The sequence below is a fragment of the Botryllus schlosseri genome, chromosome 10, assembly GCF_051294905.1.
Source record: "Botryllus schlosseri isolate E-star chromosome 10, Bs_hap1, whole genome shotgun sequence".
Lineage (NCBI taxonomy): Eukaryota > Metazoa > Chordata > Ascidiacea > Stolidobranchia > Styelidae > Botryllus > Botryllus schlosseri.
In genome coordinates, this window is record NC_137245.1 from 10,206,963 (window position 1) to 10,232,918 (window position 25,956).

Here is a 25,956-nt window from a genome sequence, read left to right on the forward strand (position 1 = left end):
GGCGCGCGGCAGTTATGGTCCCGTCTTTACCTATATCTATAGCTACTGCTCGTTCAACTGGAAAGTCATGGCACATTGCATTAAACAGCAGTGACGTAATCATAGCAGTCTACTCACGACTTTTCTGCAATCCTAATTAAAAACTCCTGACTCCAAGCCAAGCAAGTATATTTTATAAATAGAAATTTTATTTTTGTCATAACTCGATTTCATGAAATTTTTGGGGGGCCGCAAGAAGGCTAGCTGGGGGCCGCTGTTGGGAATCACCGGTTTAGGCCGTTTGGACATATGACTAAAGGATGTACATTTGTACAAGATAGCGTCAAGATAGCGTAAATAACCAACAAGATAGCTTAATAGTGAAGCGTCCGGCTTCTTGATCGGTAGGTCGTGAGTTCGATCCCCAGCCAAAGACCAAAGACCTGATTAGTAACACTGGTATCCATCACTTCCCGCTTGCGCATTTGCTTAGCGTGGAGGGCAGTGCAAGACTTAGAAAGCCGCGGAAGGCTATAACCTAGGGTTACCATATTTTTGTTACACAATTTCAGCGCCCACTGGCGGATTTCAAAATTAGGCATGAGCACATCGTGAATATATATGACGCCATACCAGCAAAGCTTTGTCTATCGACTAGTGATGGTCACGATCCGGTTCAGGAGAGTGTGGTTGTGTGATGTAAGTTGTAACCAGGGCCGAAGTCATATTATTTCAGGCCCCTCCAGCCCAAATAAACACCGATCTTTAGCTGACAGTAGGGAAATCTATGCAACTTCGGAGGCATACTATATGCATCTGGTTAAATGAATTGAATGAATTATGTCAATAATATTGGTTCTTCCATAATACCGACTCATGATACACACACACACACACACACACACACACGATCTGTGCATATTTATACAATGAGTGAATAATGTGCATATGCCGCTGGACAAGGGTACAGAAATAGAAGGGTTGCCATACGTCCAGAATTTCCCGGCCATGTCCCGAATTTCATTGTTCAAACGGCATCCGGGAGGAAATTCTAGAACAATATGCCCAAATGTCCGGAATTTCAAAGGCTTGAAGTAAGATCAATTTATTTTTCATAAATCGGCATAAACGATATTATTCTCTGCAGATTGATGTCACTCGTAGTTTTTCTTCGCGCTGCGCGCGATTTCGTGCCACATTCATTGATTTTAATATGTGGACCACCTCCGACCTCGCAAAACATGCAATCAAAATGAATAAAAATAACAACCATTTACTGAAATAAGTCGCAATGTAATCGCAATCATAGGCGAACGGTATATCTCCAGAGTCGGTGAAGGCCATTTAAATGCTTTAGTCAAAGATAGTGGCTCTAAACCCGGGGATCGCTAGCCTTTATTCTGGGGTTCGCGAAGATGTTGAACGTAATCAGGTTCCAATAGAGGCCGTGAGTCTGGGCAAGGGTGCTGACCGTTGTTCAGTAGTCAGCTTATCCAATTTTGAGCTGAGCCACAGAACATTTTCAAATTAGAAATGGAGTCGCGACCATAAAACGTTGAAAACCACTGGATGTGCAGCTTGCTGGTGCTGACCGGCATTTACGCTCAAAAATAGTCTTTCCGAGAGACATGACACGACTTTACGATGTATGACTATGTTCCCTGCATTTTCGAAGTCATCATCCTCCACCAACTCCACCGCTAACTATGTTCTTGTGCACGGAGAGAGGATAACATTTTTTAGTAATGTATGGAAGAACCAATATTATAGACAGATTTCTGCCACATAATTTAATGACCAGACGCATATAGAAACCAGATGTAGGCCTATATGGTAACCCCCCAGAAGTTTCATCGGTTACCATGGTGAGCTCAAGATCAGTGTTTATTTGGATGGGAGAGGGCTTGAAATGTTGATTCGGTCCTGGTTACAGCACACAACCACATAAATGCACCGACTTAACATCATAGCGGCTCCTGATCCGTATCCTGACCAGGGTTCCCAACTGGCGAGAGCCTTAGGGAGCCAAGTTTTTCGTAAAATAATGCCAAACTGACTGAAAAAGTGCCAAATTATCTTCAGTGTTCGAAATGACCGTATATATAAAGAATAATTACATTAGGCTGCGAAAGGGAAATTGGACAATGGACATCTTGGTGGAATTATGTTTCCTCTGCATAGGGGTGTCAAGTTAAATATGTCCACAATTCTACAACAAAACCGGAACGAAGACGAAAAAACTATCGAATGGATTAGCTCGTTTTGTGGCATCACGAATTATATATGTCCTTCAACGATCTAGTCTTGGCCCGGGTTCATATGTCCAAGAAAGGGAAAGCATGTCTAGTAGCCTAACTGGTGAATGATAGTTGACATTCCAAACAGGGTTTTGACATTGACAGCAGATAAATTACCCGCGCCCCAATATTCCAATGTACGACAATGCAAGATAACGATTCATAGGACGCAAGCCACATATATATGCCTACTGCAATTTCATCTTTCTCAAATTCTAACATCAAATACTTCCTTGGGCACACTAGTAAACAGCACTTGATATTGATCTAATGTGCTGTTAATAAAGTTTGATTGTGATAGTTGAAGATTGTCGAAAGTACCAAAATAGTGCCAACGAGCCGAACTCAAACTTCCGATGCCAACCAACATAAAAATGAGCGAAAATTCTTAAATTTGGCTTCCAAATGCGCCAATTGGCAGCACTTAATCGTAACCAACTCTAGTCGAGAGGCAAAGCTTTGCTAGTGTGACGTCAACTTGACAGACAACGTGTCTTACCTCATTATATATTCCGCTAGTGGCCGCTAAAGAGTGTTCAGAATTTGCTTCACAAAAATATGGTAACCCTATGATGTTACACACTGTAATCTATGGTAACGTATTATATGTGTGTTGTGGAAGGTAGCCTATTTGACTAGGGTTACCATACGTTCTCTTGTAAGAGGATTTGTCCTCTTTTTTGACTTTTTTGAAAGTGTCCTCGTAGGACGCCCTTTTGTCGTCTTTTTTGAGATTTTGTCATCTTTTTTGAAAATTTAGGTCAGATCTAGAGCAAATTGCGAGTGATATGCCGTAAACTAGCACAGAAGTGACGTTACGGTGGGTATATTTCGGAGCGAAAAACGGTGATTTTAGCTCTGAGCGGAAATATGACCTTTTTTTAGCCATCCACCTAGCAATGTGGAGAGAAAAACGGTATTTTGAGCTCTGAGCGGAAAGATGACCTTTTTTTTTAGTCAACCGACCACAAAGTAGGAAAAATTCACCGGTTTTTGAGAATTCTTCTCCGGTTTTGCAAGTCTCGAATTTCTGAAAAGGTGTCCTCTTTTTAGATTTCCAAAATATGGTAAGCCTATATTTGACTCATCAAAAATTTGGGGTTACGGGTCAGCGTAACAGTTACGCGGGTGAGTGAAGGTTAAGAACCACTGAAATAGAGCAAGTGCAAGTCTCCCGAAAAGTATAAATGGATAGCATTGTGACCCAACATTAAAAATAGCGGGCTGTTTGGGTTAACATACGTCCTCTTTTAAGAGGATCATCCCTCTTTTATAATTTATTTTGAAAGTGTCCTCAGAGGACGGCCAAATATCCTCGTTTTTGAGATTTTTTCCTCTTTTTGAGAATTTTTTTTAATAGGCTATAGGGTAAAATTCGAGTGAGATACAGTAAATGAGCACCGAAGTAAACGCTCCGGCGGCTATTTTGGGAGCTGAGCCGGAAAGTTGACCTTTATATACTCAACCAACGTAAAGTGTCTCAGAAAATCTGTATTTCTGGAGTTGAGCCGAAAAGACAATCTTTGTTTTAGTCAACCAGCCACAAAGAGTCGTGAAGAATTTACCAATTTTTCCGAATGTTACTCCACAATTGTCAGTCGGAATTTTTTGGAAAAGGGGTAACCCTAGCTTCTGTATTTCCAGCAAACGACAATCATACCTGTCAAGCCTGTTATCATTGGCGCATATATTATAATGCCGAGGCTATATTAAAATTTTTCGCTCTGTTGATAATGCAAGGCGATTATGTGAAGGCTATCGGAGGTTCATAAAGTATTTAAAAAAAATCACTTTACACAACATATTCTCCATTTGAGCAAGTGCAAATTAGGTATTATCATAGCTATTAGAAGCCGTCGTTACACTAACACTGTTGCCCTACCTCGCCCAGACATTGCTTCATTGATCATTTGCTACACCATTGTTTAATTTTTTTTTCTATTTTCCTTTCTTAACTAAAGATATTTTTTACAGCCAGACTGTTCAGAGTCAAGTGTACCTGTTTGATGCTGGTGTGATCAGACTATAGATGACCTTCACGGTCTTATCGATCATTCCTATCTAATACCGAATACTGTGCACGCATATTTTCTGTACCACCATCACTGCCGTTTGTTATGTATTTTGGTTCGATGAAAATAAAAGACTCTCTCTCTCCGTAAATATCAAACTATAGGCAAACCCTCGGATGAACCCATTCATTTCCGGTAAGGTTGTCTGTTGATGAATCCATCATTCTGTTGTCGCCTACCTTGTTCCAATAAAATTCGATGAATGTCATCAGAAACATATTTAATTATGGTATATACAAAAGCCTTCAAGCTTCATTCTCTGCTACCCCACTGGAACAGTTTCTCTACAATAATTGAAAATGCGAAGAGCAGAAGTGTTGGCGTACACAATCCCGCAGAGAACACGCCGATAGAAAATCACTTCCGCAGCAGCCCGAATCGACTTGAAGCAGTTTGCCTTTCTCTTCATCGAATTCGCGAGGCTTGGCTCACTCGGATCGACCAAGTAGAAGGACATTCTTTGGGATCTACAAGTCAGCCTCGAAGCTGACTTACACACTGCAATGTAAATAGAGGGTATGATGTAGGTTTACTATGTTTTGGAATTGGGAGAGGAGGACCCTTTTACCAACTCATAAAAGTTAGTTGACCGAAATTGAAATTGCTCCGATCATTCAATGACTTCTTTACCTCAGAATTAAAATACACAAGTGCAACACACGCACGTCCACGTCGTCCAAATATCATATGATCGACCGAAAAGATCATCACTCTATCAAATATGCCGGACCTGACGTGCGGAACAGCATCCCGCCGGCCATCCGACCGTCGACGAGCATGTCCATTGTCCACATTCAAGTCGAAATACACGCAATTTCCACTGAATGAATACTATAGTCCGTCCTCAAGATTACCGAACCACGACCTGACCTATCGATCTCGCCTTCCGTGACATGCCTCCCACTGAGCTATGCCACCCCATTTTTGTCGCTTGCTTTTTTCTATACTATCTTCCACTTTTCATTCAGTGCAATGTGCAATGTGCATGCCTCCTCTATACACCGCCTAGGCCAAGGTGGGTGTCTGATTCCAAAGACTACTTCAAGTCGTTTCGATACCTCCCTATCTTTTCATTGTATCGCAATTTTGTGGTGTATTGAACTGATAAAAATTGCTATAAACCGAACCGAAATGACCAAGTTGTCAATATATCTATTTTGACAGGGTGCACCTCGTTGTTTTCAATGAATAATTGTCTGTTGTAAATAACAAAAATATACTGAAGTGGTCCTGGCGGAATTTCGGCGGAATATTTGTGATCACGTGAAACACTATTTTCGCGAACGCAGAATATTAACCCTCAACCGATGCACGGCAAATGTCATATTTCAGGCTGGATACGAAAGTGTACCTCACCTAATTAACACATCATCGGAAAGAGCGTTAAAATTACTTTATTTAAAATCCATTTCTAGATTCCAGATCGTCCTGCTTAATTACGAACACGAGGACCAAGGCTACGTTATATTGCGCTGTCGGGCATTGTTGGCCGCCATTTCAATTTATGGCAAATTCCACATTCAAGGCCGGATTTAAAAGTGTACCTCACCTATAATTCAGATAATTAACACATCATCGGAAAGAGCGTTCAAATTACTTTATTTAAAATCAATTTCTAGATTCCAGATCGTCCTGCTTAATTACGAACACGAGGACCAAGGCTACGTTATATTGCGCTGTCGGGCATTGTTGGCCGCCATTTCAATGTATGGAAAATTCCACATTCAAGGCCGGATTTAAAAGTGTACCTCACCTACAATTCAGATAATTAACACATCATCGGAAAGAGCGTTCAAATTACTTTATTTAAAATCCATTTCTAGATTCCAGATCGTCCTGCTTGCTTACGAACACGATGACCAAGTTACGTATATTGCGCTGTCGGGCATTGTTGGCCGCCATTTCAATGTATGGAAAATTCCACATTCAAGGCCGGATTTAAAAGTGTACCTCACCTACAATTCAGATAATTAACACATCATCGGAAAGAGCGTTCAAATTACTTTATTTAAAATCCATTTCTAGATTCCAGATCGTCCTGCACGATGACCAAGTTACGTATATTGCGCTGCCGGGCATTGTTGGCCGCCATTTCAATGTATGGCAAATTCCACATTCAAGGCCGGATTCAAGAGTGTACCTCACCTACAATTCAGATAATTAACACATTATCGGAAAGAGCTTTCAAATGACTTTATTTAAAATCAATTTCTAGATTCCAGATCGTCCTGCTTAATTACGAACACGAGGACCAAGGCTACTTTATATTGCGCTGTCGGGCATTGTTGGCCGCCATTTCAATGTATGGCAAATTCCACATTCAAGGCCGGATTTAAAAGTGTACCTCACCTACAATTCAGATAATTAACACATCATCGGAAAGAGCGTTCAAATTACTTATTTAAAATCCATTTCTAGATTCCAGATCGTCCTGCTTGCTTACGAACACGATGACCAAGTTACGTATATTGCGCTGTCGGGCATTGTTGGCCGCCATTTCAATGTATGGCAAATTCCACATTCAAGGCCGGATTTAAAAGTGTACCTCACCTACAATTCAGATAATTAACACATCATCGGAAAGAGCGTTCAAATTACTTTATTTAAAATCCAATTCTAGATTCCAGATCGTCCTGCACGATGACCAAGTTACGTATATTGCGCTGCCGGGCATTGTTGGCCGCCATTTCAATGTATGGCAAATTCCACATTCAAGGCCGGATTCAAGAGTGTACCTCACCCACAATTCAGATAATTAACACATTATCGGAAAGAGCTTTCAAATGACTTTATTTAAAATCAATTTCTAGATTCCAGATCGTCCTGCTTAATTACGAACACGAGGACCAAGGCTACGTTATATTGCGCTGTCGGGCATTGTTGGCCGCCATTTCAATGTATGGCAAATTCCACATTCAAGGCCGGATTTAATAGTGTACCTCACCCACAATTCAGATAATTAACACATCATCGGAAAGAGCGTTCAAATTACTTTATTTAAAATCCATTTCTAGATTCCAGATCGTCCTGCTTGCTTACGAACACGATGACCAAGTTACGTATATTGCGCTGTCGGGCATTGTTGGCCGCCATTTCAATGTATGGCAAATTCCACATTCAAGGCCGGATTTAAAAGTGTACCTCACCTACAATTCAGATAATTAACACATCATCGGAAAGAGCGTTCAAATTACTTTATTTAAAATCCATTTCTAGATTCCAGATCGTCCTGCACGATGACCAAGTTACGTATATTGCGCTGCCGGGCATTGTTGGCCGCCATTTCAATGTATGGCAAATTCCACATTCAAGGCCGGATTCAAGAGTGTACCTCACCTACAATTCAGATAATTAACACATTATCGGAAAGAGCTTTCAAATGACTTTATTTAAAATCAATTTCTAGATTCCAGATCGTCCTGCTTAATTACGAACACGAGGACCAAGGCTACGTTATATTGCGCTGTCGGGCATTGTTGGCCGCCATTTCAATGTATGGCAAATTCCACATTCAAGGCCGGATTTAAAAGTGTACCTCACCTACAATTCAGATAATTAACACATCATCGGAAAGAGCGTTCAAATTACTTTATTTAAAATCCATTTCTAGATTCCAGATCGTCCTGCTTGCTTACGAACACGATGACCAAGTTACGTATATTGCGCTGTCGGGCATTGTTGGCCGCCATTTCAATGTATGGCAAATTCTAGGGATGGTGTGAACCTCTGAAAGGTTCTGGTTCGTGTGAACGCGAACCTTTTTGAAAGGTTCTGTGTGAACACGAACGTGAACCTGATGACGTCACGTTCCGTCATACTGCTGATTCAAACCCTATCTTTCAATGAAGTGATAGCCTACATTAATGTACGCGATACCTAGCGACGACTCGGGCCACATAATGCCACGGTGCCGAAATACATATTGGCGTCTTAAACGTCGCTAAATGTATCAAATGAGCAATCAGAGGACATAATACTGCCTTTAAAATCAATATCGTTCGTCGCTTTGCCAACAATTTCGACCCCATTAACGAGTTATATAGCAGTAGCCAACACCTCAATCGCAGGGATTAGGTTATAATGATGCAGTAAAGATTGACCCCGTAATGCCTGCTAGATTTTTTGCATCAGAAAACGATATCAATCTCATTGATTGGTTGAACATTGAACAAGAATCATTCACTGACTACGTATTTCGCTCGTGATGTTGGGTGATTGCGGGTCAAACTCACAGCAGAGAGTCACTAAATATTTACAGATGGAAAGCTGGAGTGAAACTTTCGAGATTGTCAAGGTGCATGCTCGTTTAGTGTAGAGTTACCATATTTTTGTAATCCAAATTCCGGACGCTCTTTATCGCCCACTAGCGGATTCCGAAATGAGGTATGAGCACATTGTGGATCAATATGACGTTACGCTAGCAAAGCTTTGTCTATCGACTAGAGGTGGCCACGATCCGGTGCAAGAGTGTGTGATTGTGTGTTGTAGGCTGTAACCAGGGCCGAAGCCACATTTTTCAGCCTCCTCCCGCCCAAATCAACACTGATCTTGAGCTTAATATATGGCTTATGTAAATACATCTGGTTTCTATATGCATCAGGTCGTTAAATGATTTGAATGAATCATATAATTTGATCCTCTCTCCGCCCATATGATCAGAGTTAGCGGTAGAGCAGGCGCGGAGGATGATGACTTCGAAAAGGCAAGGAGCGTAATTGTGCATCGTTAAGTCATGTCCAAACGGCCTAAACCGACTTTATGAACATACCGTTATCTTGAAATTGCGATAACAATTAGACTCATTTCTGTAACTGAAAGTTAATTTTGTTTATTTTTGATCGCAGTTTTGCGAGGGTGGTAGTCTCCACTTTTAAACCAATATATATGATACTAAATCGCGCGCAGAGCGAATAAAATTTTCATGTAGCATAAATCTGCCCGAAAATAATGCTGTTTATCTTGATTTAGGAAGAATTATGAGCTTATTTCAAAATTATTCCGGACATTTAGGCATATTTTAGAAATTCCTCCCGGACGCAGTTTTAACAGTGAAATTCCGGACATGTCCGGGAAATTCCGGACGTATGGCAACCCTAGTTTAGTGTTGATTTATAATGCTGCCAGCGCCATGCATAGAGTGGCCCACAACTGAAATGCAATAAATTTGAACCAAAGAAAGATGTTATAATGAAGTGAAAATTGTAATATATGAAAAAGGTTCACAGTGCAGAACCTACCAAGGTTCTGTTGTGAACGCGAACCTCTAATTTTCTGAGGTTCACACACAGAACGCGAACGTGAACCTCACGTTCACACCATCCCTAGCAAATTCCACATTCAAGGCCGGATTTAAAAGTGTACCTCACCTACAATTCAGATAATTAACACATCATCGGAAAGAGCGTTCAAATTACTTTATTTAAAATCCATTTCTAGATTCCAGATCGTCCTGCTTGCTTGCTTGCCACCGGCATTCCCGGCCGACCCTTTCTTGGGTTTCGTACAAAAAGCACATAGATTTGGAAATTTTCAAAGCCCTTACTGCTGCGCACAACACCTCCTGAGCCATCGATGAAAAGGAAGTCCACGCGACACAACTCTTTATAGATATTTATTTGCCCATCATTGTACATAGTTACGGTTGGGGGATTCGCGGACCACGCACGCAGAAAATTAGTTTTCTTCTCATTCGTGAAAATTTTCACCAATTTCTCCATGCAGAATAGCCAGTTTTTAGAATATTTTACCACTGGACAACCATCTCTTTTGATGTCTTTCAAAACGTCAGTCGAAGGTGCAAATGTATGTGAACCAAAAAACCGTTCATTTTCTGACAATGTATCAAATAAATCCCGATGCACTTGAGTCGGGGTTTTGTAATTAAGCTCCTCTTTCAGTTTCAGCCGCTGTTCGCCTTTAACTCTTCTTGATTTAGTACATTCGTGACGATGATGCCTGTCTCCAGTTATAAGAAAGTCGATTTGCATCGAATTCACCATACTGTAAAATTGCGCATGGATATTGACCGTACATTCGCAACATGTTTTATGACCGCAGTACAGTATGACATTGCCTTCGTAATATCGCTCAGATTCCGTCGTAATCTCTGTCACTTTGTATGGAGCACGCAAATAATTACTTTTTATCATAGGCACACATGAATCATAAACTTGCCGAAGAGCCCGTATAAGTGTCGTTCTGTACGGAGAATTATTGTCAAAATGATGTTGGCCGCGATTTTTAATGGCCCTTTCCCATTCTTGTACGGTGATTGAAGTTGACATTCGTAAGTTCACCTCATCAGGTTCTTCGATCTTGTCCGATATCTTCGATATCATTCTTCAATCGATTCGATTGCGGAATCACTCACCCATGCTTCATTAATTTCGCTGTGCGCGACTGGTTTAGAATTCGACGTCATCCGGGAATCTGGAAACGATTTTGTATGATCAGATGCGTCTTGTTCTGTGATATCATCTTCAGAGACATTACTATTCAGGGAAGTATCATATGAAGGATCCAATATTCCATCTTTTTCGGTGACATCATCTTCAGTCACGTTAGGATTCAGAGAAGCGTCATCAGATTGATTTAATATTCCACCATTTTCTGTGATATCATCTTCGGTGATATTGCGATTCGGGGAAGCATCATATGAAGAATGCAATATTCCATCTTTTTCCGTGGCATCATCTTCAGTGACATTAGGATTCAGAGAAGCATCATCGGATTGATTTAATATTCCACCATTTTCTGTGATATCATATTCGGTGATATTGCGATTTAGGGAAGCATCATATGAAAAATCCAATATTCCATCTTTTTCCATGGCGTCATTTTCAGTGACATTAGGATTCAGAGAAACATCATCTGAAGGATTTAACATTCCATCTATTTCTGTGACTCCTGCACCGTTAGGAGACTTGGGGGGAAATAACTCCTTGTCGACATTCGGATTTTCAGTGTGCGCGCTGCGGTACGTGAGTGTAAACCCAGCGATTTTTTTTGCCGGTGTTATGGTCTTTACCACGTCCACAAGCTAAAGACGTTATACGCCATTTATTACGATCAAATTTGATTTCTTTACTGTCCGATGGGAAAGCGCATGCAGGATGAAACCACAATTTGCAATCATTGCATTGCACCATAAACTCTCCATTATACGGTCGCTTGCAATAACAAAAAACAGGTTCCATGACTTCATCGTATTTCGAATCATTGTCCGCAAATGGTGTTTGTATGGGTGTCTTTTGCATCACATCCGACGTCAGCTCTGAATTTCTCTCTGCTCCACGAACTTCAGGTGACTCATTCGAAGAAATAGAGTTGTCGGTGTTTAATTCATGATGTTGGCGGAAGAACGTAATCACATTGGCCCTGAATTCGGAGCTATTCCTCCACAGACATCGGACAATCTCTATATTCTTTGCAGACGCAGCTCTCCTACGTCTTTTCCACGACCTTACTATCTCTGAATGCTTAGGGGTCGAATGTGGTCCAGGAATGTCATCCAGAGAAATTGCCAAAGAAAATGCGATTGACTTCTTGTCTAGTTTCCGTTTAGTCATATTAAATATGCATTAGTATTATATACGCATAATCAGAGGTACCTGAAATTAGACAAAAAGAACAAAACCTCTACGGGGGAGTTCACGTTTTATCACATCGTGGCCATTTTGAGGGTATTAAGTTGTTGCTATTTTGCGAACTTCAATTATAGAAATCATAACGTTAGTATAGGGAAATATTGTCTGATGGAATATGGAGATCTGACAAATAACGAATGGTGCGAACCCCTGAAATGTTCAGGTTCGTGTGAACGCAAACCTGCTATTTGAAAAGTTCCGCATTATTACCACTGCTCCGGCTTTGAAAACTATCGAATGGGTCTGTCTATATCAGGGGTGGCCAACCCGCAGCTTTGAGTGGCCCGCGAGGTAATTTCTTATTATATTATCGAAATTCTGTTATATTATCGAAAAATGAATTGCTCAGATTGTGAACTTGCAAGGCACACACAGAACCCGAACGCTAACCTCTCGTTCACATCATCCTTACGTCTTATAACCTACCTATTGTCAAAGTTTAATATTCACATCCTAATCGTATGTTTTATGTATGATGTAGATTGGACGTATTTTCTTATAGGGAGAAGACTGGAAATATATAATAATTTATCGTGGTCCAAACCCTGGCACGCCTATATCCGCATTGCACAGCGAAAACGATCACTCCGGTGTAAAGGTGTGAAAACACTACTAATCTGCTTATCCCCAATTTAAATTCACTCATCCAGAAATAGAAAAATATACATTTCCATTAGACACGATGGAATATAGATCACTCGCAATACGCGATAAATAGCAATGCGCAGACTTGTACAAACTACTGGATTTTCAAAAAGCGCAACTAGAACTAGAACTAGAACTACAAACTTTCTAAAACCTCAACTACAATGTCTCAATATAGATGCCTACAATTCACCAATCCTGCAAAAGTCTCCTTGAATTCGACGAAGGCGACTTGCTGTACTATTTGCAATCTCACGCGAAGGTACACCATCCGCCTATACATCGCAGTCACGCCTATCAGAATGTGGGATGCATATAGCGGAATTGCCCGAACAAATTGCCGAAAAGGGTCAGATTTTATCAGAGCCGGGGCCACTTAGGGGCATATCTCGAAATAACAATAGTGCGTAAATAGGGAAACTTTGGTGGATGACCGGTAGTCCCATTGATAGTTCACACAGCTAGCAAAGTATCCTGCTGCCAGCGGAGAATAACTGACATCAGATGAAAGGGATACCGACAATCATAATTCTTTAAAATTGAGTCATCAAAAACACGCAGCATGCACTGTACAATAGCGGAATAATACGGAAAATGAATTATCCTATTCCATTTGTAATTAGTCAGGAAGATTTTGCCATACATTGAAATGGCGGCCAACAATGCCCGACAGCGCAATATACGTAACTTGGTCATCGTGTTCGTAATTAAGCAGGACGATCTGGAATCTAGAAATGGATTTTAAATAAAGCAATTTGAACGCTCTTTGCGATGATGTGTTAATTCTCTGAATTGTAGGTGAGGTACACTTTTAAATCCGGCCTTGAATGTGGAATTTGCCATAAATTGAAATGGCGGCCAACAATGCCCGACAGCGCAATATACGTAACTTGGTCATCGTGTTCGTAAGCAAGCAGGACGATCTGGAATCTAGAAATGGATTTTAAATAAAGTAATTTGAACGCTCTTTCCGATGATGTGTTAATTATCTGAATTATAGGTGAGGTACACTTTTAAATCCGGCCTTGAATGTGGAATTTGCCATACATTGAAATGGCGGCCAACAATGCCCGACAGCGCAATATAACGTAGCCTTGGTCCTCGTGTTCGTAATTAAGCAGGACGATCTGGAATCTAGAAATTGATTTTAAATAAAGTAATTTGAACGCTCTTTCCGATGATGTGTTAATTATCTGAATTGTAGGTGAGGTACACTTTTAAATCCGGCCTTGAATGTGGAATTTGCCATAAATTGAAATGGCGGCCAACAATGCCCGACAGCGCAATATAACGTAGCCTTGGTCCTCGTGTTCGTAATTAAGCAGGACGATCTGGAATCTAGAAATGGATTTTAAATAAAGTAATTTTAACGCTCTTTCCGATGATGTGTTAATTAGGTGAGGTACACTTTCGTATCCAGCCTGAAATATGACATTTGCCGTGCATCGGTTGAGGGTTAATATTCTGCGTTCGCGAAAATAGTGTTTCACGTGATCACAAATATTCCGCCGAAATTCCGCCAGGACCACTTCAGTCAAATATATCAAACTATAGGCAAACCCTCGGATGAACCCATTCATTTCCGGTAAGGTTGTCTGTTGATGAATCCATCATTCTGTTGTCGCCTACCTTGTTCCAATAAAATTCGATGAATGTCATCAGAAACATATTTAATTATGGTATATACAAAAGCCTTCAAGCTTCATTCTCTGCTACCCCACTGGAACAGTTTCTCTACAATAATTGAAAATGCGAAGAGCAGAAGTGTTGGCGTACACAATCCCGCAGAGAACACGCCGATAGAAAATCACTTCCGCAGCAGCCCGAATCGACTTGAAGCAGTTTGCCTTTCTCTTCATCGAATTCGCGAGGCTTGGCTCACTCGGATCGACCAAGTAGAAGGACATTCTTTGGGATCTACAAGTCAGCCTCGAAGCTGACTTACACACTGCAATGTAAATAGAGGGTATGATGTAGGTTTACTATGTTTTGGAATTGGGAGAGGAGGACCCTTTTACCAACTCATAAAAGTTAGTTGACCGAAATTGAAATTGCTCCGATCATTCAATGACTTCTTTACCTCAGAATTAAAATACACAAGTGCAACACACGCACGTCCACGTCGTCCAAATATCATATGATCGACCGAAAAGATCATCACTCTATCAAATATGCCGGACCTGACGTGCGGAACAGTATCCCGCCGGCCATCCGACCGTCGACGAGCATGTCCATTGTCCACATTCAAGTCGAAATACACGCAATTTCCACTGAATGAATACTATAGTCCGTCCTCAAGATTACCGAACCACGACCTGACCTATCGATCTCGCCTTCCGTGACATGCCTCCCACTGAGCTATGCCACCCCATTTTTGTCGCTTGCTTTTTTCTATACTATCTTCCACTTTTCATTCAGTGCAATGTGCAATGTGCATGCCTCCTCTATACACCGCCTAGGCCAAGGTGGGTGTCTGATTCCAAAGACTACTTCAAGTCGTTTCGATACCTCCCTATCTTTTCATTGTATCGCAATTTTGTGGTGTATTGAACTGATAAAAATTGCTATAAACCGAACCGAAATGACCAAGTTGTCAATATATCTATTTTGACAGGGTGCACCTCGTTGTTTTCAATGAATAATTGTCTGTTGTAAATAACAAAAATATTGCACTGCAGAGTGCACACAGGAGATAGGTTTGCAAGGTTGCCAGTAAACTCGCCCCAAAGTAAATTCGGCCCGTCGAATTCGGCCCTCGGTCACTTTGGCCGTCGGTGAATTCGGCCCTCGGTAAATTCGGCCAGGGCCAGAGTAACAATAACAGTTACAATACCATTACCTAACCTGAATCCTAACCCTAATCCTAACCTAACTCTAATCCTAACCTAACCCTAATCCTAACCTAACCCTAATCCTAACCCTAATCTTAACCTAACCCTAATCCTAACCTAACCCTAATCCTAACCTAACCCCCAGTATGGAATCGGTGTCCAAGGCACGCAGGATCACGCCGACTTGGTCGCCAGTTGCACGCGATCACGCCGTCACGGGTCGTTGATTTCATTTAAAAAAAAATTAAAAAAAAAAAAAATTGAAAAAAAAGTCAATGTTCTCAGCCACCCCAAATGCTATATTCCAGTTAGTATGTGGTATATAATGTTTTGGCCGAATCCTCTAGCCAGGATCTGTTGCTTACTGTCTGTTGGTAAAGTACTTGCACCTTGCCAGTTGCTAACCATTAGCATCAGATCTCCTGTCACTGGCTTAACACAGTCATTTGAAGTCAGTAACCTTGCTTGTCACGCCGCTAAGTTGACCCTGTCACGCGAAAAAAGCTTCTATCACGCAGGATTTATTTCAAAAAAAGGACGGAGATTCCAATCAGGCCTAACCCTAATCCTAACCTAACCTAACCCTAATCCTAACCCTAACCTAACCCTAATCCTAACCCTAAACCTAACCCCTAACCTCCAAATCACTTGATAATATTATAATTATGTAATATAATACACATTATTAGTTATTAGTTATTAGTAGGTTTAGGGTTAGGATTAGCGTTAGGGTTAGGATTAGGTTAGGGTTGGGTTAGGTTAGGTTAGGTTAGGATTAGGGTTAGGTTAGGATTCGGTTTAGGATTAGGGTTAGGTTAGGATTAGGGTTAGGTTAGGATTAGGGTTAGGGTTAGGTTAGGTTAGGATTAGGGTTAGGTTAGAATTAGGGTTAGGATTAGTGTTAGGGTTCAGGTTAGATAATATTATAATTATGTAATATAATACACATTATTAGTTCGTAATACAATTTCACACAATGTTCTCCGAGGGCCGAATATACCGATTGAAGTCGGCTGTCGGTAAATTCGGCCCCATAAACATCGGCATAAATATATACATATATGTATTTATACGCATACCCTGTTGTCCAAATCACTTGATAATAATATAATTATGAAATTAATTCACATTAATAGTTGGTGATACATTTTTATAAAAAATTCTCCGAGGGCAGAATTGACCGAGTAACCAGTGAATTGACCGGTGATTTCGGCCGTCGGTAAATTCGGTCCCCGTGAATATCCGCGCTATCTCCCGTGATTACGCGATCTACGCATACCCTGACATCCAAATCACTTAATAATAGTATAATTATGTAATTAATTCATGTTAACGGTTGGTAATACATTTTAATACAATATTCTCGGTGGGCCGAATTTACTGATGTAATGGCCGAATTTGCCTGGGCCGAATTTACTTTGGGGCGAGTTTACTGGCAACCGTTTGCAAGACGGTGGCGATCTGTATTCATTTTTGTCGCAGCTGAAATGATGTCGCATTGAGCAACTGCCATTGGGAATTTCTTTCTGTATATACTCATCGCATGGAAAAATTCCGGACCATGGAGGATCTTCCCGACGACTGTGTCCTTCAGATACTCAGCTACGTCTCGTTTCACGAAGTCAGTCGTCTGCGCATGGTATGATATGATTATCTTTTCTCTAATGGCTCTTGACGTTCGATAAACTGGCGAACCCTAATCGAACAACAGCTAATCTGCAAACCATCGTATATCCGGAAACTTCCAGGAAGGGTATTTTCGGCTAGAATCTTGCTATTAAATTTATTTACTTTCGGCTCGTGCTAGACTGCTAGTTGGTGTAACGGTATTGAAAGGTTACAACCTACAGAAAAATAACCATTCTTTTATGTAGTATACGGGTAGGTCCTCATCATATGGCTAGTAGTCATCTGTACACAGTGATGCAGTGCTTCTCAAGCGCAATGCAGGGACCTTATAAGGCCCAGGTGATTTCAAAGACTACTCTAAGTCCAAGTTTACAGTCGTTTTGACATCTTCCTATCTTTTCATAGTTGTCATGTAGTGAACTTTAAAATTGTGAACTCGTGGTTTACTTTGGACTTGGCGTAAGTCAATTGAAATTGTAAGATGTTTATAAAGTCGCCAGTAAGGTTATAACTTTATAATGTAAGTTGAAGTTGAGGGACGGTAATTTTCGGATTTTGAATGCTACACCACTTCTGCCTACCGCTACTGCTTATTATCACATACTGAAATTCCAGTCGAAAACTTATTTACATCATTATTTCGATCCGGAAAATTAAGTTTGAGCACGTTGTCAATAAGTATGACGTCACAGCAGAAAAGCTTTGTCTATCGCCTAAGAGGTTGTCAAGATCCGGCTCTGGAGTATGTGGTTGTAAGCTGTAACGAGGGCCGAAGCCGAATATTTTCAGCCCACTACCGCCCAAATAAACACTGATCTTGGGCCCTCTGTAGGGTAATCGATGCAACTTCTTGGGGCTTACTAAATGCATCTGGTTTCTAATTTCTATATGCATCCGACTGTTGAATGATATGAATGAATCATGTCAATAATATTGGTTCTTCCTCATATTACTCTATAATTTTGCTCTTCACCCCGGCCACATGATCAGAGTTAGCGGTAGAGATAGGGAAGAACGATGACTTTGAAAATGCAATGAGTGTAATTGTACATCGTTAAGTCATGTTCATGTCACACCGATAAGATTAATAATCAGCCTAATGCCGGTGCACACTGCATGACTGAGCTGTATAAACACCAACCTTTTATGGTCGCGACTCCATTTCTAATTTGAAAATGCTCCCGTGTCCCAGCTCAAGATTTGATCATCTGAGCAATAGGACAAAGTTTTGTTGCAGTCAAATCCGTGGAAAGTTGCATTTATTTTTCACAAAAGTTGCAGTAAAAAGTTGCACTAGGAAGTTGCATTTATGGACAAGTTCTTGGTGATTATTAGGGTATGCGAAACGAAAATCGATCCGTATCCAAGGCACTGCAGCAAAACTCGGTGATAGCGACTTCAGCAAAATCAATAGCCTGAAGAAATCGACCCTGTTAAAATATAATTTTCAGCGGTCTAGCCTGAATGTACGGGAAATCAGAAATGACCTCAAATTTCGGCATATTTTAGAAATTCCTCCCGGGCGCGTATAAGTACTACAATTGTAACATTGTGTGGGAAAGCACCTAATTTACATACACCTAATTTACATACATACAAATTTTGTCAAAATCTATTTTTTTATGGTTAAAATCTTCGGTTTTTTAGGTCAAAACAATCTCCCTGATTATCAGTGTTCACTAATAATAAAAATAAAAAAATAGAAGAGTGTTCCGATTTGACTCCTGAATTACTAGCTTTCGCTTTGAGTATTACTATTAGTGTTGGCAGAAAAAAAGGTCGTTCATCCGATTCCACTCCCAAAATACCCGTCGTATATCAGTTAGGGCAACATTTCGCTTTTTTTCATGGCCCTCTGGACCATTTTACGCTAAAAAAGAGAACAACTTGCCAAAAAGGTGGACACATCTAGGGCTTGGCAAAATCGAGTACCTGAGTGATTCGATTCTGAATCACGTAATATGCTTCGAGTCGAGTCAAGTAGTCGAGTATCACTCGTTATGACGTCATAACAGAATGTAATACGTCAAAGTTCAAATATGTACCGTTTATGCCACCACAAAAAATATATTCGTGTTATCCATCTCATAAATGATATTTTGGTATTTTTCGACCACACCGAATTCATTCCACTTCGTTACAATGTTGTGGGATAATCATGACTTCGGAAATGTGCTACGTCAAGTAAACTTCTTAAATTTGTAGTATATGTTTCGTATGCTACGATACCGCCAATCAAGGTTTCAAGTCTTCAACAGTGAAAATTAGTATCGAAACTATAATTCTGGTTGATAAATTAACTTTCAGTGCTGAGAAGCGTCTAATTTCTGTACTTGAAAAATCGTCTTTTACTACTCGACTCGAATCATTAAAATTAATGCTGAATTCAGATTCGAGTACTCGAATCAGTTTGCCCAACCCTATTCACAGAGGTTGCAAAACAACTCGTCGGCAGTGAACCATCGAAGTACAGACCTTGTAGATGGCAACCTGAGGCTGACATGATTTCTATTTTCAGAAATACGGGGGTTGTCGAATGTGTGACTGGGTTGTTAGCTATAAGATTACTTTCAAATGTAAATATTCCTGAGGATTAGTAACTAGATAACGAAATTGTCGCACAAAGTTCTTGGGGATTAACCGCAAAATCGGCGCAATTCTGTTCTGTTCATAGGTATGCAAACGGATGGACAGGTTGTGCGGTGGCGCGTTGAACGCCGGCTTCCGTCGATTTCGAGGTTTGCACGAGTCTAGCATGAAGCAGGTCGGTTCACTCGCAGGTCGCCGTTGATTTTTGGTGAAACTGTCGATTTTTAGATCAAGGAGAGCTTGCCGAAACGGGAGTCGGAGAGAAGCAAACACCGCTTAAATCTGCGCCACACGATGCTGCAATCGATCGACACGAGATTGTCTCTGCTCGCAATGACGTTCAGCCGCCATATTGCGGAAGGGACGGCTTGCTTCATTCCCGGCAAGGTATTTTCATTCGTATTTCGATTTCCAGATCGGGTGAGCAATTTCAGTCCAGGTGCTGGATGAGCTGTTCCGCATTCTCGCCATCATTCGAGACCAGGACAAACAGATTCCCTTCCATATTTCAGGAAGCGTCGGATTTCTCCAGGTGGGTTCACAATCAGTGCTGACGCTGGGTTAGATTTGGGTAGAATTGAAAAATACGGACCCCTCCACTATGAGTATGTTAAAGGAACATTTTTTTTCGAAACTTGAATGACAAACTCTTTGTCAGTAACAGTTAATAACGAGGGTTGCACTACGTTTTCCCCAATGACGTGCATGGCTGGTTAGGCACTGACCCCCTCACTCACACACACACACACATGTGAATAACACCAGCAGCTAGCAAGAGAAAGGGGATAGGCGAGAGCATTTTCTCTGCGCCCTGTTAGCCATTGCAATTGTACAGAATGTAGTAAATCAGGGTTAGATTCATGATTGGGGATGCAGATCCCGCTGGAATAACATTCGCAAAGATTTAAAACCTAAAAGGTCAGCTGATTAAGTTGGCGACCTAGGCTCGTTATCTAATAAGCGTTGTCTTACCAAAGTCTAGAAGAGGGCCGTGCTACAAGTCGGCAGACATGGAATGATCATGTAGGACAGGGGCGGCCAACCTTTTCGGCCAGAGGGCCACACAAGATTTACGAACCATTGCGCGGGCCATTTGAACGTTGATGATCTGTTTAGTATTCCGATAGGAGCTAACAGCATTAGGTAACGGTGAAAACAAAACTAATATTAATGCGCATCAACATGGATAACAATTATGCCATGAAGAAGCCGTATGCAGTCAAGACCCAGCCGCTCACAACGCGAAATTTTTTCAAAGTTAATGAATGAATCAGGTCAATAATAATGTTACTCGCATATTACGGGTCGCAGATGTACACCACTGTGTTCATTTGGCAAGGACAGGATTAATTGGCGCTTGGACATATAAATATAGAAGATTTTGGTAAACATGCGTCTACCATTTTGTGAAAATGGTTCATCACCAAAATCTTTCTGCGAGTGCAGACGCGAAGTCGCATGTTAGGTGACACGTTCACTCATAATTGCGATGCGAATATGGTTAGACTCAATTCTGTTGATTAGGCGTACGGTATGTTTAATTTTTAGGGGGTAACAATACTAAAAGTCAAGCAATCGAGTGACAAGAAATCGCGCGAAGTGCTAAGAAAAATGTCAAGCCTTACAAATCTGCCACTAAATTTCTAGTTTATGGTCATATACGAAGATCTACGAAAAATGTGACTGACCCATGGCTACACCCATGCGTCGAAATCGGAACAGATATTTTACTCATCAAATTTTGCAGTCGAGCTAACAAATATTTGGTTGGCCTTGCAAGTTCACAATAAATTACCAGGGTAATTAATTTATTCGATATTTTAGCTAATTTCAAGAATCATCTCGTGGGCTACTCCAAATCGTCTCGTGGGCCACCCCTAAGGTAGGATAACGGCAGGGTTGTAACCAAGTCACAAGGCTCCGAGTCAAAAGTCAATCTCACTTTTATGGATTTGACTCGAGTCAAGTCGAGTCATTTTCAATTCACCACCGAATTAAGACCAAGTCAGCAAGCAAAAGTCGAGTCCGAGGCATGGTATTATGACTCGAGTCTGAGTCCAAGTCATTGTGTTGACTGCTCAGTTTCCAGTTGAAGTCGTGTTAATCCCACTTATAACACTGTTTGGTGATATCGAATGGTTCACCTATAAAATACACTAATTTTCTGCACATTTAGCGGTTTCTGGTAGCATTTTCAAGTACCAGTACCAATAGACGAAATCCCAACAGTGGGGTTACTTTATTATTATTCGAAATTACAATGTAATGTTGGTCTTGGCAGTCTGAGTCTCGAGTCATATGACTTAGTTTGAATCATCCGCAATGAGTCGAGTCGAGTCATTTCCGTATTTTGAGATATTGACTCGAGTCAAGTCGAGTCATCAGAAAATCATGACTCGAGTCATCACAATCCTGGATAACGGCCTGATGTAAAAGACCATTGCAGTCGAAAAACATCATAAATACCAACTACAACGCAGGCTATGTGAGTAGGCATTGCAGACCATATTTTAGGGTAGGTCCGGATGGAAATGACATGAGTGCTACATGAGCTGGCACCGAATCACTGAAATCCAACCCAAAATGTCTTTCCAGGAACTTCGCGATCTGTCTTCGATGGCGATCGAGCATTTCGACGACCATGTCGCACCGACCCTCACACCTGACAGAGAACAGAATTTCTGCGCGAAAGGTCGCATCTACTATCATCCATATTTTTTCTCATCCTGATCAATCTGTATCCTGACTGCAGGCGTTTTGAGAAGCCGCTGCGTTCTGGTGACGTCATGCGAGGAGAACGAACCGTCCAATCAGACTCTCGCCCACGTCACGAGAAAGGTGCGGTCGGCTTAATATCTGACGCGTGACGTCACGCAACTCATATAGTTTCTGTTTCAGGTGAAGAGCCAGGAGATGTCGATCGACTTGCTCCGGTCTCGATTGAAACGTCACAAAGAGAGAACGAACGAACTGCGGGACGTCGTCAAAGCTCAGGATGAGAGAATCACGGAAATGGTTTGTGAGGTTTTGTGCTTTGAATGTTCCGTCAACTTTGCAGTGACGGAGACTTGATGACGTAGACTTGAAGTTCTGGTTATTAGATGGTCATCGACACATTTTGGATTAAATTCCAGAAGGACTATCCTTGCATAGGAGAAAAGGCAATTGTGATTTTACTTTCGTTTTTCACTTCGTATCTGTGCGAGACCACATTTCCGTTCTGTTCAACATAAAAACCGCAAAAAGAGACATTGCTTGCTATGGAAAAACAGATGACAGTAGCATTGTCAAATATGGGTCCAAACACCGCTGGTGCGTGTGCAAATTTCGAACTGAATTTGTTTGTGATGAAATTCAATAATTTGTTTGGTTTTCGCTATAACTGTTCAATTTCATACAGTAACATCTTGGATCAACTGCGGAGGCGGTGATATTAGTCTGCGTTACTACTGTGGGTGCTGCTAAGTATTTTGGTAGTTTGCAGGTGCCGTAAGCCCAAACAAGTTTAGAACCACTGTGCTGGTCTGCCGCGTACTATTTACCATTTCCAAAGGGTGCCGCGAGGTCGAAAAGGTTGAAAACCACTGTCATTCGTGGCATATTTTAGTATTCCCTGTGCAGTTGTCTGTCTGTCAAAGCTATAAAGGAGGACGAATTGCCGAAAAGGTGTTAATTTTCGATTTCTTGAAAACGTATGGTAACCCAACTTGATGCTCATGAGTTTGACACGGTAAGGTTCTGTAGCATTTTCAAATTACAGTTAGGATGTGATCACAGATACATTTCACAAATCATGTTACAATTATATTACCGGCATTTCGCTGTCATCTAGAAAACCAGAATGATCTTGTTTCCACTTTCGTTTGTTTCAGTGCAATCAGTTGCGAACCATCCAGAGGTTTTTGGACATGCCGGTCGACTCGGACTCGAACAGCGGCGGACTGAAACGAAAGTTACCAAACCGAGCTGTCCGGGATGCGAAAAGGACCAGATCGAGTCACTCTTGAGTTGGAGATGGACATGACCTTACGTGTGGCGCGATGTTTCTGCTCCGTTTTATCTGACCGGGTTAAATTGTGACAGCGCGAATGCTCCGTTATGTTTCGCAGTTCGTTTGTGAGCGATCGTGATTAACGCTAATGCAGCGAACATGTCAAGTCGCGGAACGATGCTCAAGATGATCGAGAAGGAATTGATAAATGACCGATGCCTGTGTTTTGATCATTTGAAACGCGACCATCAATTCATTCGTGGTGTGGGGAGAATTTTTGTTTTCAATTTTAGAATATTGACTTTGAATGGTTGGGTTGAGCGGAATCCAGTGTCGAACACCGCTCATGTTGACGTCTTGACAGTGAGAACGGCCTGAAGTGTTCGAAACCGAATGCGCCCACCAAGAAATGAATGCGAGTTGCATCTCATAACTATTAGTATCTTTGCAATTTATTGACGCTTGCGGTCGATAACGATTGCGGACTTGCTGGAGTGTTCATTATTCCACGAGCTATCATTCCGTTCAACGTAATCATGGTTAGCGATCACTCGGGGCACATTTCGCTGTTGACAACGACCAGATGATCTTTCGTGTTCGGAGCGTCCTCGAAGCGGCGAGTAATTCTGGATGGCGCCGACGAGGCAGTGTCGAATGGAGGCTCGTTATTGTGCGAAATGAGATGCTGTAGTGAGAAAGGCCGGTGAGCGCTGTTTCGGTGACCAAGTATCGAATCTACTTGAGATAGCGTCATCTTCATAACTCAACTTCATACGTTAAATTAAGAATTAGGATTCATTCCGACGACCTGATGACTAATCTGAACGAGTAGACTTAGCATATGGTGGTTTAAATCCTAACCTAATCCTAAATCCCTTGTCAGGGACACGAACTACCGGTCAAGAAGCTGGACGCTTACGATACAATGAAAAGATAGGAATGTGTCGAAACGACTTGGAGTCGTCTTTGGAATCAACTCACCTAGGCCAGGGGTGGACAATTAGCTTTCCCCGCGGGTCAAATGAAAGTAGAAAATGCATTGGCGGGCAGAGTCAGCATTTTAAACTATATTCTGCGGCGTAATAATTGTATTTCTAAATTGTTGTATTTCTAAATTGTAAGCAGTGAAATTACATTCCTAATAAATGGCGTTCAGTGGATGTATTGAAATTAGGCAATGACAAAGTGACAGTTAATTACCGAGAATGATGCTTAGTAGTCGTCATAATTCCAAACAATGGTGGCATGATACATTTTAGACACTTTTTGAACCCAGAGACACGTTTTGGGATACTACAAAGCTTGTCTTCGTCACCTTTTTTTACATGCCTTCCCGTCAATGTCCCCTATAAGCTGCGCAGTGCTGACACGGTCTCTGCGCACAGACAATCTCAGCTGCACACAAAAAATCCGATGTGATGACCTTTTTTTAGTCGTTGCGCACTGTTGTCCAAGGACCACGCAGTGAGTTGGTGAGTCCGCGCAGAATCGTCAAAAATTAGAGGGAACATCGCTTCCCGTTCATCGTTTCATCACGAGGACTGATTGACTTGTTTTAGGGATTTGGAAACGTATCACGAAGCAGTTCGAAGCACGGATTGTGCAAATGTGCATATTTGACCTACTGGCTACAAAGAAGGAACGACACTATGGAAACAGTGACTTTTGGCTTCTTCAACTGTTACGGCGCACTTTGCTACATTGGGTCTATTTCGACTCTCTATAATCGTATGACGTACGTCGCTACGTAATAGCGGCAAATGAATAAACAGGCCTAATAGTGAACGAATGTTCGGTTCTGTTTCTACAGCCTACTATTCTAGTCCACGGATTAACATGCAAAAGTAGGTTTTATGTACTGAATTACAGGCTAATTTTCGCGAGCCACTCAAAATCGCGTCGCGGTCCACTCAAAACCGCATCACGGGCCGCACTTTGCGCGGGTCTGGCCTACGACGCGATTTTGAAAAGAGGAGGCATGCACTGCAAACTTAGTGCACACTGCAGAGTGCATACTGAATGAAAAGTAAAAGAAGTTAGTACAGAAAAGGAAGCGACAAAAATGGGTTGGCATGTCACGAAATGCGAGATCGATATGTCAGGTCGGGGTATAGTAATCTTGAGGGCGAACTAGTAGCCTATTCGTTTAGTAGAAGTCGCTTATATTTCAACTTGAAAATGGACATTTGACATGCTCGTCGACTGTCGGATGGCCGGCGGGATTCTGTTCCACACACGTCAGGTCCGGCATATTTGATACAGCGATGATCTTTTCGG

The 25,956-nt window shown here is 41.5% G+C and overlaps 2 protein-coding genes across 3 annotated transcripts in view; both read left to right on the plus strand.

Moving 5' to 3' along the window:
* Positions 1–25,956, plus strand: part of LOC145449116 (ciliary microtubule inner protein 2C-like) — a 231,067-nt gene that overhangs the window by 109,098 nt on the left and 96,013 nt on the right. The window lies entirely within an intron of this gene.
* The window catches only part of LOC145449112 (F-box only protein 28-like), a 187,760-nt gene continuing 177,004 nt past the window's right edge, over positions 15,201–25,956 (plus strand). The window contains exons 1-9 of one of the 2 annotated variants that reach the window (XM_080327587.1): positions 15,201–15,344; positions 16,921–17,109; positions 19,774–19,863; positions 19,917–20,075; positions 20,128–20,220; positions 22,284–22,380; positions 22,441–22,526; positions 22,587–22,703; positions 23,561–23,701. In XM_080327587.1, coding sequence (XP_080183713.1) covers positions 17,014–17,109; positions 19,774–19,863; positions 19,917–20,075; positions 20,128–20,220; positions 22,284–22,380; positions 22,441–22,526; positions 22,587–22,703; positions 23,561–23,695 — 873 coding nt within the window. In that variant the 5' untranslated portion in view covers positions 15,201–15,344; positions 16,921–17,013 and the 3' untranslated portion in view covers positions 23,696–23,701. Of the gene's footprint in view, positions 15,345–16,662; positions 17,110–19,773; positions 19,864–19,916; positions 20,076–20,127; positions 20,221–22,283; positions 22,381–22,440; positions 22,527–22,586; positions 22,704–23,560; positions 23,702–25,956 lie in introns of those variants that run through there. The other variant, XM_080327586.1, reaches the window with a different exon arrangement.